Here is a 15,417-nt window from a genome sequence, read left to right as displayed (position 1 = left end):
AGCTTCAAATTTGACCAAATTTCTAAATCTTTTTTCACTTCCGTCCAGCATTTTTCATAATTGTCTTTAAATAAGTTCCCATTTTTAGCTGTCATGTTAATCCCCAGGTATTTCACTTTCTTAACCACTGTTAAACCTGTCTCATTCTGAAACCTCTCTCTCTCAATCGCTGTTAAATTTTTCTCTAAAACCTTTGTTTTTAACTTATTCAGTTTAAATCCTGCAACCTGACCAAATTCTTGAATCAATTCCAAAACTCTTTTAGTACTAGATTCTGGCTCCTGTAATGTCAATACTAAATCGTCTGCAAATGCTCTCAATTTATACTGTTTAGCTCCGACTTGTATACCTTTAACCAATTGGTCCCTTCTGATCATATTCAACAAAACCTCCAGGACTGATATAAAAAGCAATGGGGAAATTGGGCAACCTTGTCGTGTCCCTTTTTCTATCTTAAATTCCTCCATCACCTCATTCTTAACAATTAACTTGGCCTTTTGTTCAGAGTAAATTGCACTTATACCATTTCCAAATCCTTCACCCACCCCCATCCCCTGTAAGTTCTTCATAAAACTCCAAGAAATATTATCAAAAGCTTTCTCCGCGTCCACAAATATCAAAACTGCCTTAGTGTTAATATTCACTTCTAGTTTTTCCAGAATGTTAATTATATTCCTCAAATTGTCAGACAAGTGTCTACCCGGAAGAAAGCCTGCTTGGTCTTTATGAATCTCTTCCATCAACACTTTTTTTAATCTTTTGGCCAAAATATCTGCAAAGATTTTGTAATCCACATTAAGTAATCATATTCAGTTTCTGTTTCCGGTATAAGTGTAATATACGCTTCTTTCCACGACTCTGGTGCCCTTTTCCCTTCCAATATTTCATTACAGACTTCCTTTAAAGGTTGTACTAACCATTCTTTTAAAGATCTGTAATATCTAGAAGTCAGTCCATCTGGTCCTTCTACTTCCTGTTCAGATATTTTATGGTTCAACATTAATTTACTTTCTTGGGATTTTTTTTGTAATCCATTTATCTTCAAAAATCGATCTATATCAATTTCTTTCTGTGGCCCTTGTGTATATAATTGTTTAAAGTACCTCTGGAAACAGTTTTTAATCTCGGCTGGGTTCTGTATGTTCTTTCCTTCCACTTCTAAATTTATAATAGTATTTAATTTTTGTCTTTTTTTCATTTGCCAGGCCAACAATTTCCCACATTTGTTAGCTGATTCAAATGTATTTTGTCTCATTTTTTTAATTTTCCATTCTATTTCCTGATTCATCATTTTCATATATTGTACTTGATATAACTTTATTTCTCTCAAGATCTCTTGCGACTTTGGTTTTGCTCTCAATTTCTTCTCACTTTGTCTTTCTTCTCATTTTGGCTTCTCTTCTTTATTGCATTCTGTTGTATCAAGAACCCTCTCATAACCGCTTTGCTTGCGTCCCAGATTACTCTTTTTTCAACATTAGTATTCATGTTTATCTCAAAATAGTCTCTCAGAGTTTTTTGGGCCTTCTTAATCACATCTTCATCTCTAAATAAGGTGTCATTCATCCTCCATCTGAAAGAGCCAGTTGATATTAGTTTCATCTCCATCTTCACAGCATTATGGTCGGAGCAGGTTTTTGGACAAATTTCCACTTTATCTTTGGTGCCATTCCTCTAGTTACCCATATTTGATCAATTGTGGTCCATGTCATTTTGGCTTCAGAAAAGAAAGTTCCCTCTCTACCCAAGGGATTCTTTGTTCTCCAGATATCAACTAAGTCCAAGTTATCTGTCATCTCAAAAAATGTTTTCGGTAGTCTACCATCCTTGGTGACTACCTGTCTTTGTGCCTTATCCATATTTGTAGATACCACTCCGTTCATATCCCCCATCAAAATCAGATTGTAATCCAAATAGTCCATTAAGGCAGTGTTTCCCAACCGGTGTTCCGCGGCACACGAGTGTGCCGTGAGACGTTGCCTCGTGTGCCGCGAGATGCCTGGAGGGAGGCGGGCGAGTCGGGCGGCGAGAGGCGGGGCGGCGGCGGCGAGGAGAGGCCGCGCCTCCTGCTGTTGCCTGGCGCTCCTCCTCGCAGCCGGAAGCGCTGCCTGGGCGCCTCCGCGCGACTCTGCCTCGCTGGGTTTGGTCTCCCAGCAGAGACGGGTCACACGCGCCCCTCCCTCCCTCCCTCAGCCTGCGCGGAGGGAAAGCCAGAGAGAGGCATCGCTCCTGCGCGGCGGGAGAGGGAGCAGCCGGAGCGATGCCCCAAACGAACGCATGGGACCGGAGGGGAAATCCTCTCCGAGGCGGATTGAGCGCAGCTGAGAGAAGCCTTTCGAGGAGCTGCCGTGTCCCCTGGAAACCCCCTTCCCAGCTCTGCCTCAGCCGCCGCCGCCTCAGTTGCCGCCGTCCCTCAGTCCCTCGCTCTGCTGCCTCCTCCCACCCCCAAAGCTTGGAGGTTCCCCAGCAAGGGGGAGGGAAAAAACTTTCACTTTTGTGCGTCCCTCCCGGCGTGACGCTGCGCGCTGACGTCACGGGGCGGGGCTTTAATGGTGGTGTGCCGCGAGATTTTTTTTCAGTAAACAGGTGTGCCGTTGCCCAAAAACATTTGGGAAACACTGCATTAAGGTCTCATGCAACTTTTTAAAGAATTCAGATTTCCCCTCATTCGGTGCATAAACTCCTACTATCAAGAATTTCTCTCCTTGTATTTGAATTTCAATTGCCACAAATCTTCCTTGGTCGTCTTTAAAAATAAATTTCGGTGATAATCTCTCCTTTGCATAAATCACTACTCCTCTTTTTTTAACTTTGTCAGATGAGATAAACTCCTGTCCCAATCTTTTGTTAATCAATACTTTTCTATGTAGCCTTATCACGTGTGTTTCCTGTAAGCAAATCAAGTCCAATTGTTCCTTTTTTAGTAAATGAAAGACACTTTTCCGGGGAGAGTTGAGACCATTACAATTCCAACTTAATAGTTGCAGAGCCATAATGTAGTTACTTTGCTTTTCCTCCAGCTGCACCAAGTGTTTGTTCTTGTTCTGTTGGTGGTGTCACTTTCTCTGAACCATGCAATCCAAAAGATAAGTTTGCTATGTCTAGTATTCCTCTTTCCAGTGCTCTTGGCTCTTCTCCAGATTCCTCTTCTTTCTGTAAGTCTTCTCCGTGATCTTTCAAAAATCTATCTTTGTCGTCAACTGATCTTATTTTTATCTATCTTCCTTTGTATCTAAAAGACAGGCCTTGGGGAATTCCCACCTAAAGATGATTCTGTTGCTTCTCAGCAGGGCGACCAGGTCTCCGTAGTTAGGCCTAAGATCCAAAAGATGTTTCAGAATGTCCTTAAATATCTCCACACTTGACTGATATATTTCCAAAGTCTTTCGGAAATGCGGATTCAATATTTTGTCTCTCTCCTCTTTTGTTCGGAGGGTAATCAGGCAGTCTCTCACCTTGTTCTTCTTTCCTCCTCTTCCAAGCCTGAATGCACTATCTTAAATTCTTCCTTCCCCAAATCTACCGTAATTGCCAGAAGTCTGCAAATTCCTTCGTAAGAAAGTCAATCAAATTATCTTTCTCAAGTTCAGGTACGGCCCTCATCCTCAGATTCGTTTGTTTCTCCTTCAATTCAATCATAGAGAACATCAACCTGTGGTCCTCAAGTTGCCTGTGTATCGGTGGTATCTTCTCTTCAGTAGCAGTTGCTATTTCCTTTGCTTCTTCAGCTGTCTTTCGGGTCAAAGTAGATTCCTGTAACAATTTCTCAATAGTCTCTGTATTGGTGTTCACCTGCTGTCCCAAATTGTTTATGCTTGTAGTATTTTGATCAATTTTAACTGATGCTTCAGCTACTTGTTTATTTGTTTCAGCTACTTGTTTACTTAAGTTTTCCAAAGATTCATTAATTTTCCCTAGTGCCAAAGCTAAAACATCTTCAGACGACATTCCTTTTGGCTTAGCTTGTACAGGTGCAGCCCCTGATAGTCCAGATGGTCCAGAAGGACTGGATGTTGATGCTCTTCGCTGCAATCCAGTATCTGTACGAAAAGATTTACCAGACCTCGTTGTTTTTTCTTGAAGCAACTCTAACTTTTCTTTTCCATCTGCCATAACACTCTAGATTAAATCCAAGGTCAGTCCCACGGCTAGGATTTGTTTTGAAGTGGAAAATTCCCCTGGCCCAGTTGTTATTGTAACAATATCAAACTTCCTCTAGGTGGACACAGTAACAGTCAAAACTTGTAACTTTAAAGAGAAAATAACCTTTTTAAATCCCCCAATTCACAAAAAATTACGACAGTTTCAGTTGCACTTAATCTCCAGTTACTTTAAAACCAGGAGAAGCCAGCCAGAAACACTGTATCTCTCTTGCAAAGTTAGCTGTCAAAAGTACTCTATTTACCAGTAGTGCTTTTCACAGTATGGCATTCCTATTGTCCATAGGCAGTCCGTTCCCAGGTTCTAAGCGGTGGATTTTAGCTTCCTTTCCTCTCTTTTTTTTGCAGGAAAATGCAGTTCAAACCTTTCCCCCTCCTCTCCTGCAATCCGGAGGGGAGATCGCTTATTTGATGTTAGGATTTGAGTCGTTTTAGAAGCGTCTTTCAAAGTTTTAGCTTACAGTCTCTTTGCTTTGATCTATTTACAAGAAACGGAAGGTGGACTTCCTGTTTATGCCTCCCCGCTTCGGTGCCGAATTAATTCTTTTTCTCCCTTTAAGTCCAATTTTATCCTACTCACGGGTAGTTGCTTTTGTAGCCAAATTGTCCCAGGAAAAAGTCAGCGCTCTCCGATAACGTGTCTATTTGCATTAACAGTTTAGACACTAGACCCTGTTCTACTTCTTTAGCAGAATCCCACAGTACAGTCATACCTCATGCTGCGTCCGCTTCAGGTTACGTCTTTTCAAGCTGCGTCCCACAGCAACCCGGAAGTACCGGAATGGTCACTTCCGGGTTTCACAGCATGCACAGAAGCGCTAAATCGCACTGCACACAGACACAGCACTTCTGGATGTGAACACTTTGAGTTGCATAAGCTGTGTGAAGTCACCTTGAGTATGCACTCTTGCTTAAGAACATACTGTCTGTCTGACCTACCATTCTTTGTAATAAACCCAGTAATTGTAACCTGTTCAGCAGATGACGAGATTGGCCAGTGATGTACCAGTTGACAAGGCTCTATCTCCTGTTCTAAGGGGTGGGACAAATAACTTCAAACTTTTATCCTTATTTAAAAAGGTTGTGAAGTGTTTAGCCACAAACCACACAACACAGGGAGTAACAAACTAAGCTGCAGTAATTGTGAGAAAACCTTTCAAGAGGTTATGGATGGATGATAAAAATAGTCATGAGTCATAACCAGGACTGCAGAGGGCCTGTTTCAAAACTCAGGCAAAGTAGTGATTTATGGAATATCAGAAAGATAACATCAGAAGCAACATGCAATGGATCCAAACTACAAGAAAGAAGATTCCACCTAAACATTAGGAAGAACTTCCTGACAGTAAGAGCTGTTCGACAGTGGAATTTGCTGCCAAGGAGTGTGGTGGACTCTCCTTCTTTGGAGGTCTTTAAGCAGAGGCTTGACAACCATATGTCAGGAGTGCTCTGAGGGTGTTTCCTGCTTGGCAGGGGGTTGGACTCGATGGCCCTTGTGGTCTCTTCCAACTCTATGATTCTATGCTGAGCTTGGGTTACCACTAGTCAAGAAGTTAACAGTAGGGCCTTAACCAACAGTTGTACTGGAGGCCTCCCACACCTAATCCGGAGTCCCTCCACCACCCCAGAGGGAGAAGAGCTGGGGGGGTGGAGGGATAAGAGGGAAAGCAGTTGGCCTCTGGCACTGCTAAGGCATGGTACCTATTTCCTGTTTGCCTGAAGCCTTTTGCTAAGCTAAGCAGCAAAAGTTGCACAAGGCTATGCTGAGTGGGCAGCCTCCCACATCCCAAAGAAAGACTGAAGCCACAAGCCACAGAAGAGAAGAGAAGTGTGACCAGGCTCCTTACACCAATACAGTCACTTTCTCAAGCATCAATGCATTGCATGAAGATATTTCTCCAATGGGTCAGTGCCACCAGCAGTGCCTGTTTGCTGGTTAGCTTAATTTTTTAGAAAAAGGAAGGTAAGGGCCACTGTGTAGATGTGACTGCATAGCAAACTGCACCACCTTAAATTACTTTTGCATGGTTGTAAAAAGGTGCAGCTGGCAGCCTGGCAGAAAAGATTAAAAACATGCAAAAAATGTAAAGTGGATCTTACATTGCATACTGGAATTAAAGGGATATTGTAAGATTGAGAGCCTTTTCTAAAGAGAACCGCAAGAGTCTGTTACTTACTCCTCTTAATTTGGTCATTACTGGAGGAGGCTGCAGAGAGTCCAGAATGTGGCAGTAAGTCAGTAAATGGCAACCTTCAGCCGAGCAAGCCACACAAAGACACCTTCCTTTCGCTACACCTAATCCCACTCTGGATCAAACCCAGTGAAACAGTTCAACATTTACTTTAGAGGCCTGGGTCTTCATCTAAAACGGGGTTATTAACATAATAAAAATTAAACACTCTTGCATCAGAAAGCCTGTGTATTTAACAAATCACTCAGTAAAAAGAAACTCAGCTGTTAAAATGATATTGGGTGACTCCAGCAACAATAGGGCTATTTTGATGAGGGACTGAGACACACCACAAGAGAGCGACTGAAAGGAACCTTTATTAGTGACTATTATTTCCAGTGAAGAGCAAAACTGGGCAATTTCCAAAGACAAATGCCGGACAGGAAGCCTCAGTTGGTGGAAGGTCTGGGGGTGGGAAGGGGAAAAAAGAGACATTAATATTTTAACAAGTGGACGACTGAAGATTTAGCATCCAATGCACCACCTGGAGAATCTGTTGCTCATATTTAAGAACTAAAAAAAAATAGTGAATCCGCATAGCACTGCACCACTTCAGACAGCAGGCAGAAGTTCTCACATATGAATGTTCCTCCATACATGAAGATAGATTTTGTGTAAATAGGAATCTTATCATGAGGGAGAATTCCATTTAAAATGGTACAGCTGAAAGACTAATATATAGAAACAGGTCTACTGTCTCAGTGAGAAGCAGGCTGAAGATTTATGTAAGAAACATAAATTTGCAGTAACAGCAGAATTTGAGGCTGTTTGACAGGCACACTGCTGAAAGGAATTAAATAGCCTACCCGATACCCTATTATAAGGGACTAGGGTGTAGCTAGACACAGAGCCTAGGACTTGCCGATTAGGTCTGCGGTTCGAATCCCAGCAATGGGGTGAGCTCCCCTTGCTCGGTCCCTGCTCCTGCGAACCTAGCAGCTCGAAAGCACGTCAAAGTGCAAGTAGATAAATAGGTACCACTCCAGTGGGAAGGTAAGCAGCGTTTCCGTGCGCTGCTCTGGTTCGCCAGAAGCGGCTTAGTCATGCTGGCCACATGACCCAGAAGCTGTACGTCAGCTCCCTCGGCCAATAAAGCGAGATGAGCCGGTCACGACTGGACCTAATGGTCAGGGGGTCCCTTTACCTTTATATAGAGTCCTACTTACTTGGCCCATTCCACATTTAGGATCAGGTGATCATAGCCAAAGCCAGATACCCCTGCAATGGCCCTAGCAGCATCTTCTCGGCGATGGAAGCTGATGAAGGCAAAGCCCTGAAGGTAAGCAACAGGAAAGATGAAAATAAGAGATAAGGAAGGTAATTTTTGCTTGTATCTATATTATTATTTATAATTAATTTATTATTAGCCCTTTACCCGCAGGTCTCAGGGCGGTTACAACATAAAAGCACAATGTCTTCCAGCACTCACCTGTTGCCACCTCTTTCCCCACTTTGAACCTGCCAAGTCCAGCCCAATTATCAATCCCTCTTTCTCACCTTGGATTGGCCAGTGGTTTTGTCCTTGGCTAAGTAGATGCGGGATATGGACCCAAAAGGACGGAACAGTTCCTGCAGGTCAGTCTCTCGGGTGTCCTCGGACAGATTGGTGACTCGGATGGTGGCATTATCATCGGCTAGGATACAAGGAGGACTGTTGGATCAGGGTAGCAGAAACTGAAGGACTCTTAAATACCTGCCAGCTCAACTATCTTTAAAGCAGGCCTAGGCTTGTATGGCACAGAATATACACAGGACTAGACTGCTAGATGCCAACAGCTACTGCTGTCAGGACACGTCAGATTCAGTCCCAACCTCCCCTCAAAGGCAATCTACCTCTACGGTTAGGCTGCATGGACTCCCCTCTGCGCGTGGCTCCATCTCTCAGGCTGGGTGGGACATACTTCCCAGTCTTGCTTTGCTGGGCTTGAACAGGTTCTGGTTCTGCAGAAACAAAATGCAGTGTTAGTGAAACTCGGAGCACAACTCTCCTTCCCATCCCTGGCATAAGCCAACCTATCTGTCTCTGCAGGAAGGGCTCACCCCATATCCTCTGCCTTTTTGCACCCCTCACCTCCTGGCAGTTTGTCCTTCTCGCCTGTGGAGAGCCCCAGCTGCTCTGCCAGCTCCTTCTGCATAGGTCCCAGGGTGTCCTTATATGGGCAGCGAGTGGTCCAATGATCGCCCTTGCAGATACGGCACGACACAATCTTCTGCCCTTTCAGCTTGTTCATGGGGTCCTCCTCCTCTTGGCAATTCAAGTCCTGGCAAAGGACACATCTGAGTGTGTGAGCAACTGAAAGTCTGCTTGTCTTCCCACCCACATTCAGAGCCCACAAAACAATTAAGTTCCAACCAAGTGTTTCTTATCTTGGCTGTGCCAGTAGTCTTAGCAATGGCAGAATGTTAACAGGCAACGGCAACAGCTCAGTGGCAGACACCTGCTTTGGAAGCAGGAGGTCCCATGTTTCCCTTTCTCCAGGTAGGGATTGGAAGGACCTGCTCCCTGAAACCCTGGAGAGCAGCTGCCACTCAAGGTGGACAATCCTGTGCTAAATGGCCCAGGGGGCTGACTCAGAACAAAGCAGCTTCCCGTGCCATTTCCCCCCAGAAACACAAGCACCACAACCCATCTGGAAACCTCTGCTCTTTATTTTCACCCCCTGCTTTCCTGCATGCTGCCACTCACCTCCTTACTGGTGATGAAAGTCATGAACACATCATCGCTCACAGTGGTAGTGGCCACATTTGGACCAGGGGCATCAAACTCAGAATTTCCAAATTTTTTCCAGTTCTAGAGAGCAGAACAAAAGAGCTGGATGAAGTCTTTGATCTCATTTGCAATCCCCAAGAAGTGGGGGAGAAAGATGATGCAAGACAGATATAGTAGGAATAGGCTGGAGAGACCAGCAGGGTGATTTCTAAAAAAATCTCCAGCTGGCAGATCCCAAATTCTGAGCAAATTGCACACCAGCTGCTCCAAAGCAAAACAGCAGCAGCAAAACATTCTGTCAACAAGATGTAAAGAGTATCAAAACACCATTTAAGATCCAGCATCTCAAAATATGAGATACTACAATGAAAAAAAAAACTTTGGGTGTCCCCCCACCCTTAGCCAGCCTCTCCCAACATGGTGCCCTCCAGATGTTGTTGGAATGTAACTCCCATCATCTAGCCAAATGTGAAGAATACATGCAAAAACAACGTCTTCACTCAGAAAGAGAGCAAGACTAAAATGTTACAGATCAGGAGGCTGAGTTCACAGAAAAGTCTGATGAGCACCAAAACTTGCATAACTGTGTGTGCAACTAATGGTGGGACCTCCCTTCAACAGGCACAGGCTGAGGGTGGACCTCAGGTCCAATTTTAAGCCAATCAAGAACAAATCCCAGACTTCACTTCTTTATGGACCTATTTGTTTTTCACTGGAATACTGGTTTGAGATAAATATATATATTGTTTTGGCTTTTAGACATCTCTTGCTCCAGTACCATTACGTCAGATCTGATGATGGCATAAAACAGGAGTCAGCAACCTTTTTCAGCCGTGGGCCGGACTATATTGGGTGGGTGGGGGGGGGGGGAGATGAATGAATTCCTATGCCCCACAAATAACCCAGAGATGCATTTTAAATAAAAGGTCACATTCTACTCATGTAAAAACACATCGATTTCCGGACCGTCCGCGGGCTGGATTGAGAAGGCAATTGGGCCGCATCTGGCCCATGGGCCTTAGGTTGCCTACCCCTGGCATAAAATGTCTGTATACATATGCCTAGTATGCCTAGTGGTCAAGGAGGAAGGTGCAAGGGGATAAGCTTCACTCTCTTAGGTGACTCACCTTTCGCCTAGCCACAGCCTTTGAGGCCTTCCGGGTCTCAATTCGAAAGGTGCGGATAATCTGGCAAAGGATAGCAACATGTCATATTACGCTCAGGGCAAGAATCAACAAAGAGGAAATGGGGAAAGTCTGAGGATCACACCTGCAGGTAGAATTTGCTTGCTTCTTCCTGACCACACAGTTACTGTGCTTAAGTCACAACCAACCTCCACCCAAAAACCTATTCACTCAAGCCTGCAGAACTCGAGCAACATGGTGGATTGGAGGAAAACATCTAGCAGGGTCATCACTTTCAGACTAAAAGCAGAAATGAACCACATGACATGGAGAGTTCTGCCCCTGCACAACCTAGGAAGTGGCGTGCTGGGAGATGAACTTCCACTGTCAACGAAAGGCAACTGGAAGTGAGGGTGGGGCCAAATCCCTAAGACCACAAGACACCAAGAGGATAATCTGGAGGTGACCCTGAGAATGAGAGCTGGGGGGGGGGGAGAAGAGAGATACGGCTTGATCCCAAGCCCTCACTCACCTTCACCTTGCGGCCATCCTCCTCTTCCCTGTACTCAGTCACTGTTTTGATGTTTCCATTCACAAGCTCCTTGGGTGATGGGAGAGGTTCTGTAAAAGTAGTGGGGGTGGGAACTATAGTAATCTTTCTGTGTCTCCAAGTCACCCAATACTGCAGTCCCTTTTTGAAATGCAAAGTGAACTTTTACCTCCTTTCACAAGCTCAGGCTCAATGCTTACAGTTACATTTACAGCTCCACCTCCACCTCCACCTCCACCCAGCACTCCACTCAGGGGGATGTCCTTGAGCAGGTCACTGGTGATGCATTTATCTGTGATGGGAAAGCACAATAACTCAATTAAAGTCTTTACATGAAGGATATTATCATTCTCTCTAATAATAAATTAGTATAGTCAAATTTGTATAGCCATTGGGAATGAAAACAGGGCTGCCCAAAATAAAATACATACATGGGATTCTAGAGGTAAGGATGCTTATAAATACCTAAGTACTCCTGAACATGGCCCCATGAGCTTCAGGTACCTTTGGAATGTTGACAGCACAGAGATAAGAAAATTTAGAGGAAGATCTCATTGTTTGGAGTGGGTTCACAATGAGTATTATTATTATTAGAATGTTAAGACCTCTTGGAAGGAATTCAACATTAGCAGTTTGCTCCACCTGAGCAAGCATATCTGCTTACCTGATGGAATGATCTGCCCTCAGTGTGGCTCAGAAACTATTACTCAGAATTAACATGTTTAACTTAATACTCCCTCCTTGCCCCTTCAAAATGGATTGTTGCGGCCAGGCTTCCTTTCTTTGGAAGAGCACTGTGACTTCTCGGGGTGCGGAAGGAAGTGTGGTGAGGCAAGAGGAATGGGGCCACACTGGGAGGCAGGCAGCTGCCTGACTTGTATAGCACCATAAACTTGTCTGAAGGCATCCAGGTGGGATAGACAAGGAAAAAGCAGAGGCTAGCTGCAATCTAATTTTCTTGGTGTGTTCAAGATGTGGGTACAGATTTCAAGGTACAAGGAAAATAAAACTCATTCTAGATGGCGTGGAAGTCTGCTCTGACTTCTCCTGGGTGAAAGGGGCTGCTCTTCCTTTAACATGCACCTTGTTCAATGACACATGAAATTTCTCACCATCATCCCCTTCCTCTTCCACTTGGTCTGCCCAACTGGGCTTGGAGCTGAAATAGAGTTAGAGATACCAAGTTAAGTATCTGTTCAGTTAATGTAAATGTATAGAGTTCTTGCCTGATCCTCTAACCTTGGCAATTGCTCTTCCCACACCCAGTACTTTCTTACTACTTACTTGTAGTAAGACTAGTCCCTGACCCCCACCCATATACCTCATACTCTCATTGCGAGTCACTTTAATTCTACCAAAATGCACATTGGCTTCTTCATATAAAAGATAGGAATGTCTTCGAACCACATTCCAAATGGCATCCATAATACTAACTCCACCCTGAAACTCTATTCCAGGTACTCTGCCATTAACCCATTTGGTCAACAGCTGCTCTTTTATTTCCTCTTCTGCCCAACCTCCAAGGAAAAGCACCCGACTACTAGTCAGCCACAACCTACCAAACATTCTCTCACGCTTTCTGACCAAGGCCCAAGAGAGAAACAAAGGGCACAGGAGTCCCACAGAAGAAGGTCTCCCAAGCTAAGGCTCCATCTTCTCTCTTCTACACTCCTGCCTGCTGTTCGCCTTCCAACACCCCCCAAAATAGCCTTACATGCTTCACGGTGCCCCAAAGCCAGCAAAGAGCCCAAGTATTTCCCTCTCATTCTAATAGCTCAATCGCCCTTGCAAGGCCGCCTCTTGCCAGGCACCCAATGCACCCCGGCCTCCTGGCTCAGGCGCCCAGAGCTCCTCTCCCCAGAGAGGAGACTGGCTTCTGGAGGCCCCGTCTGTATCTGAGCAGGGGGAGGTGGGGCAGGTCTCCCACCCGCAGCTCCGCCACCGCCGGGAAGCAGCAGGCCCACTCCCGCCTTGGGCCTTTCTGGGGGCTGGACTAGATGATCCTGAGGGTTCCCTCCACCTCTGCCATTCTAGGATTCTCCGAGCCCGCGTCGCGACCAGGCCCGAGCGCCAGGCGGAGCGAGCAGGCCGCGCGGCCCTGGCGGGGCCCCGGGGAGGCCTCCGGGCAGCCGCCCCAACCCCCCCCCCCGCCCGGCCCCCGCTCTCACTCGTAGTCCCCCGTCGGCATGGCCGCCCAGCAGCGCGCGAGCGGCAAGGGAAGCGCGGGCCTCGGGCGCACGAAGCGGGTCGGGCGAGTCTCAGGCGCGTCGCGGAGCCGAGCAGAGGCCTCCGCGCGCGCAGCACCCTGGGAAGCGTAGTCTCTCCGGCGCGGGGGCTGACGGGTGGGGAGGCCCCTCGCGCCTGCGCCTCAGGGTGCGCGCTGGGCCTCATCCGGCGGGGCCCCGCCTCCCCGTCGCCGCTCCCGGGAGGAGGAGGGGGGGGGCCGCCGGCCAGGCGGGCGGCCATCTTGGAGCCCCCCCCGCCCCGTCCCCTGAATTGCAGCCCGGGAGGCGGGAGCCAGGACGGGAGGTTCCTTTCCCTCCTTCTAAGTCCCCCGCGTCCCTTTCAGCCGGAAACAAGAAGCAGCTTCGCCAGAGAAGACGGAGGTGACACGTGAAAGGATCCAGCAGCCTGAGTCAGCAAAGGCGGCCTCAAGAGCAGCTTAGTCTCTAGAGTCAGCACTGCTCTCTTCGGCCTCGCTCAGGCCCCGCCAGGGACCCTGTGTCCACTTCTGGGCTTCGCAGTTTAAGGAGGATGTTGAGAAGTCTGCAGAGGAGGGAGGAGTTAGAGGAGGCTGAGGGGAGCAGGAGAGCCATCTCGAAAGATCTAAAAGTATCTGACATGATGAAACGAGGAGCTGAAGCAGTGGCTTTAAGTTACAAGGAGATTCTGGCTAAACATTAGAAAGAACTTTCTGACAGCAAGAGCTGTTCAACAGGGGAACGATGTCCCTGGGAAGGCTGTGGACTCTCCGTCCTTGGAGGTTGGGCGGCCTCCTGTCTTGGATGCTCTAGCTGAGATTCCTGCATTGCAGGGGGGGGGGGTGGACTTGACCCTTCCAACTCCACAATTGTAAGATTTTATGAAAGCTCCTTACAGCATAATGCAATTTAGTTCCATATGATTAGGCAATTATAAATAAATGAGCGCCCCCCCCCCCGAATAATGTACTCAGATAAACTGGCCAGTGCAGCTCTTTTGGGGTAAAATACTTTGGTTATAATTACAGGCTACATCCAACTAAATCCTACTTAGTGCAGACCCTTTGAAATCAATGCTTGGATTTTTATTTCATTTCAGAGGTAAACCATATTTGTGTGTGTTGTGTAAATTTACATAGCAGAAGGGCAGGGCAAACGAGTGCTGAGAGCAAATGCAGAAAGGATGGGACAAGTGCATATTCTTGCACTGCAGTGGGTTGGCCTAGATGATCCTCCTCGGGGGAAAAAGGTAAAAGGCGGATCTACACGGATCCTCGTGAATTCATATGATTTTTTCATTCAAATTAAATAAAACCACCATGATACTGTAGACCATGTCTTACTCTGTAGAAAGCATCAAAAAAATCACGCATCCACTGTTTCGGGGGGGCGCAGGGGCGCAAAAACATGGTTAAAAAACACGGATCCTCATGGATCCTCATGATTTTTGCACTAGATCAGCCCAAACTCACTTTCAAATTACAAATCATGTCCAGGGGCACAACATCCACCACAGAAATCACGCATCCACGGCTTCCTGGCGAAACCGTGGCCCAAAAACGTGGTTTTCAAGAACGGATCTTCATGGATCCACACGCTTTCTGCATCGGGCCAACCCAAACTCACCGTCAAATCACATATCATAGTAAGGGGCACAGCCTACAACACAAAAAACTCGGATCCACACCTGCCTGGCCACGCCCTGGCCCAAAAACGTGGTTCCGAAGCACGGATCCTCATGAATCCTTATGATTTTTGCACTAGATCAGCCCAAACTCACCGTCAAATCACACATCATGTCCAGGGGCACAGCTTACACCACAAAAAACTCGGATCCACGGCTTCCTGGCCATTCCATGGCCCAAAAACGTGGTTCCAAAGCACGGATCCTCATGGATCCTCACGCTTTCTGCATTGTGCCAACCCAAACTCACTATCAAATCACACATCATTCCCAGGGGCACAGCCTGCACCACAAAAAACTCGGATCCACGGCTTCCTGGCCACTCCATGGCCCAAAAACGTGGTTCCAAAGCACGGATCCTCATGGATCCTCACGCTTTTTGCATTGGACCAACCCAAACTCACCGTCAAATCACACATCATTCCCAGGGGCACAGCCTGCACCACAAAAAACTCGGATCCACGGTTATCTGGCAATGCCATGGCCCAAAAACGTGGTTCCGAAGCACGGATCCTCATGGATCCTCACACTTTTTGCATTGGGCCAACCCAAACTCACCGTCAAATCACACATCATTCCCAGGGGCACAGCCTGCACCACAAAAAACTCGGATCCACGGTTATCTGGCAATGCCATGGCCCAAAAACGTGGTTCCGAAGCACGGATCCTCATGGATCCTCACACTTTTTGCATTGGGCCAACCCAAACTCACCGTCAAATCACACATCATTCCCAGGGGCACAGCTTACACCACAAA

At 46.5% G+C, this 15,417-nt stretch overlaps 1 protein-coding gene and 1 long non-coding RNA gene across 2 annotated transcripts; one reads left to right on the top strand and one right to left on the bottom strand.

The window, feature by feature from the left end:
- The first annotated feature begins 1,377 nt into the window (after positions 1-1,377).
- LOC144325938 (uncharacterized) lies at positions 1,378-6,291 on the top strand. The gene is made up of 2 exons (XR_013391103.1): positions 1,378-1,926; positions 2,629-6,291. It is a non-coding gene; the product is annotated as an uncharacterized LOC144325938 (long non-coding RNA).
- Positions 6,292-6,690: 399 nt separating this feature from the next.
- Positions 6,691-13,100, bottom strand: EIF3G (eukaryotic translation initiation factor 3 subunit G). Its single transcript, XM_028712553.2, has 11 exons — positions 12,944-13,100; positions 11,888-11,934; positions 10,945-11,067; positions 10,758-10,846; positions 10,229-10,288; positions 9,078-9,182; positions 8,463-8,652; positions 8,225-8,332; positions 7,889-8,025; positions 7,558-7,664; positions 6,691-6,796 (listed from the first exon to the last, which is right to left on the bottom strand). The coding sequence occupies exons 1-11, from the start codon at positions 12,961-12,963 to the stop codon at positions 6,781-6,783; spliced, it is 1,002 nt and encodes a 333-aa protein (XP_028568386.2). The 5' UTR covers positions 12,964-13,100; the 3' UTR covers positions 6,691-6,780.
- Positions 13,101-15,417: the final 2,317 nt, after the last annotated feature.

Source organism: Podarcis muralis, chromosome 17 (assembly GCF_964188315.1).
Source record: "Podarcis muralis chromosome 17, rPodMur119.hap1.1, whole genome shotgun sequence".
Lineage (NCBI taxonomy): Eukaryota > Metazoa > Chordata > Lepidosauria > Squamata > Lacertidae > Podarcis > Podarcis muralis.
The sequence above is the reverse complement of the archived record's forward strand: the minus strand, read 5'-3'. Positions and strand labels throughout refer to the sequence as shown.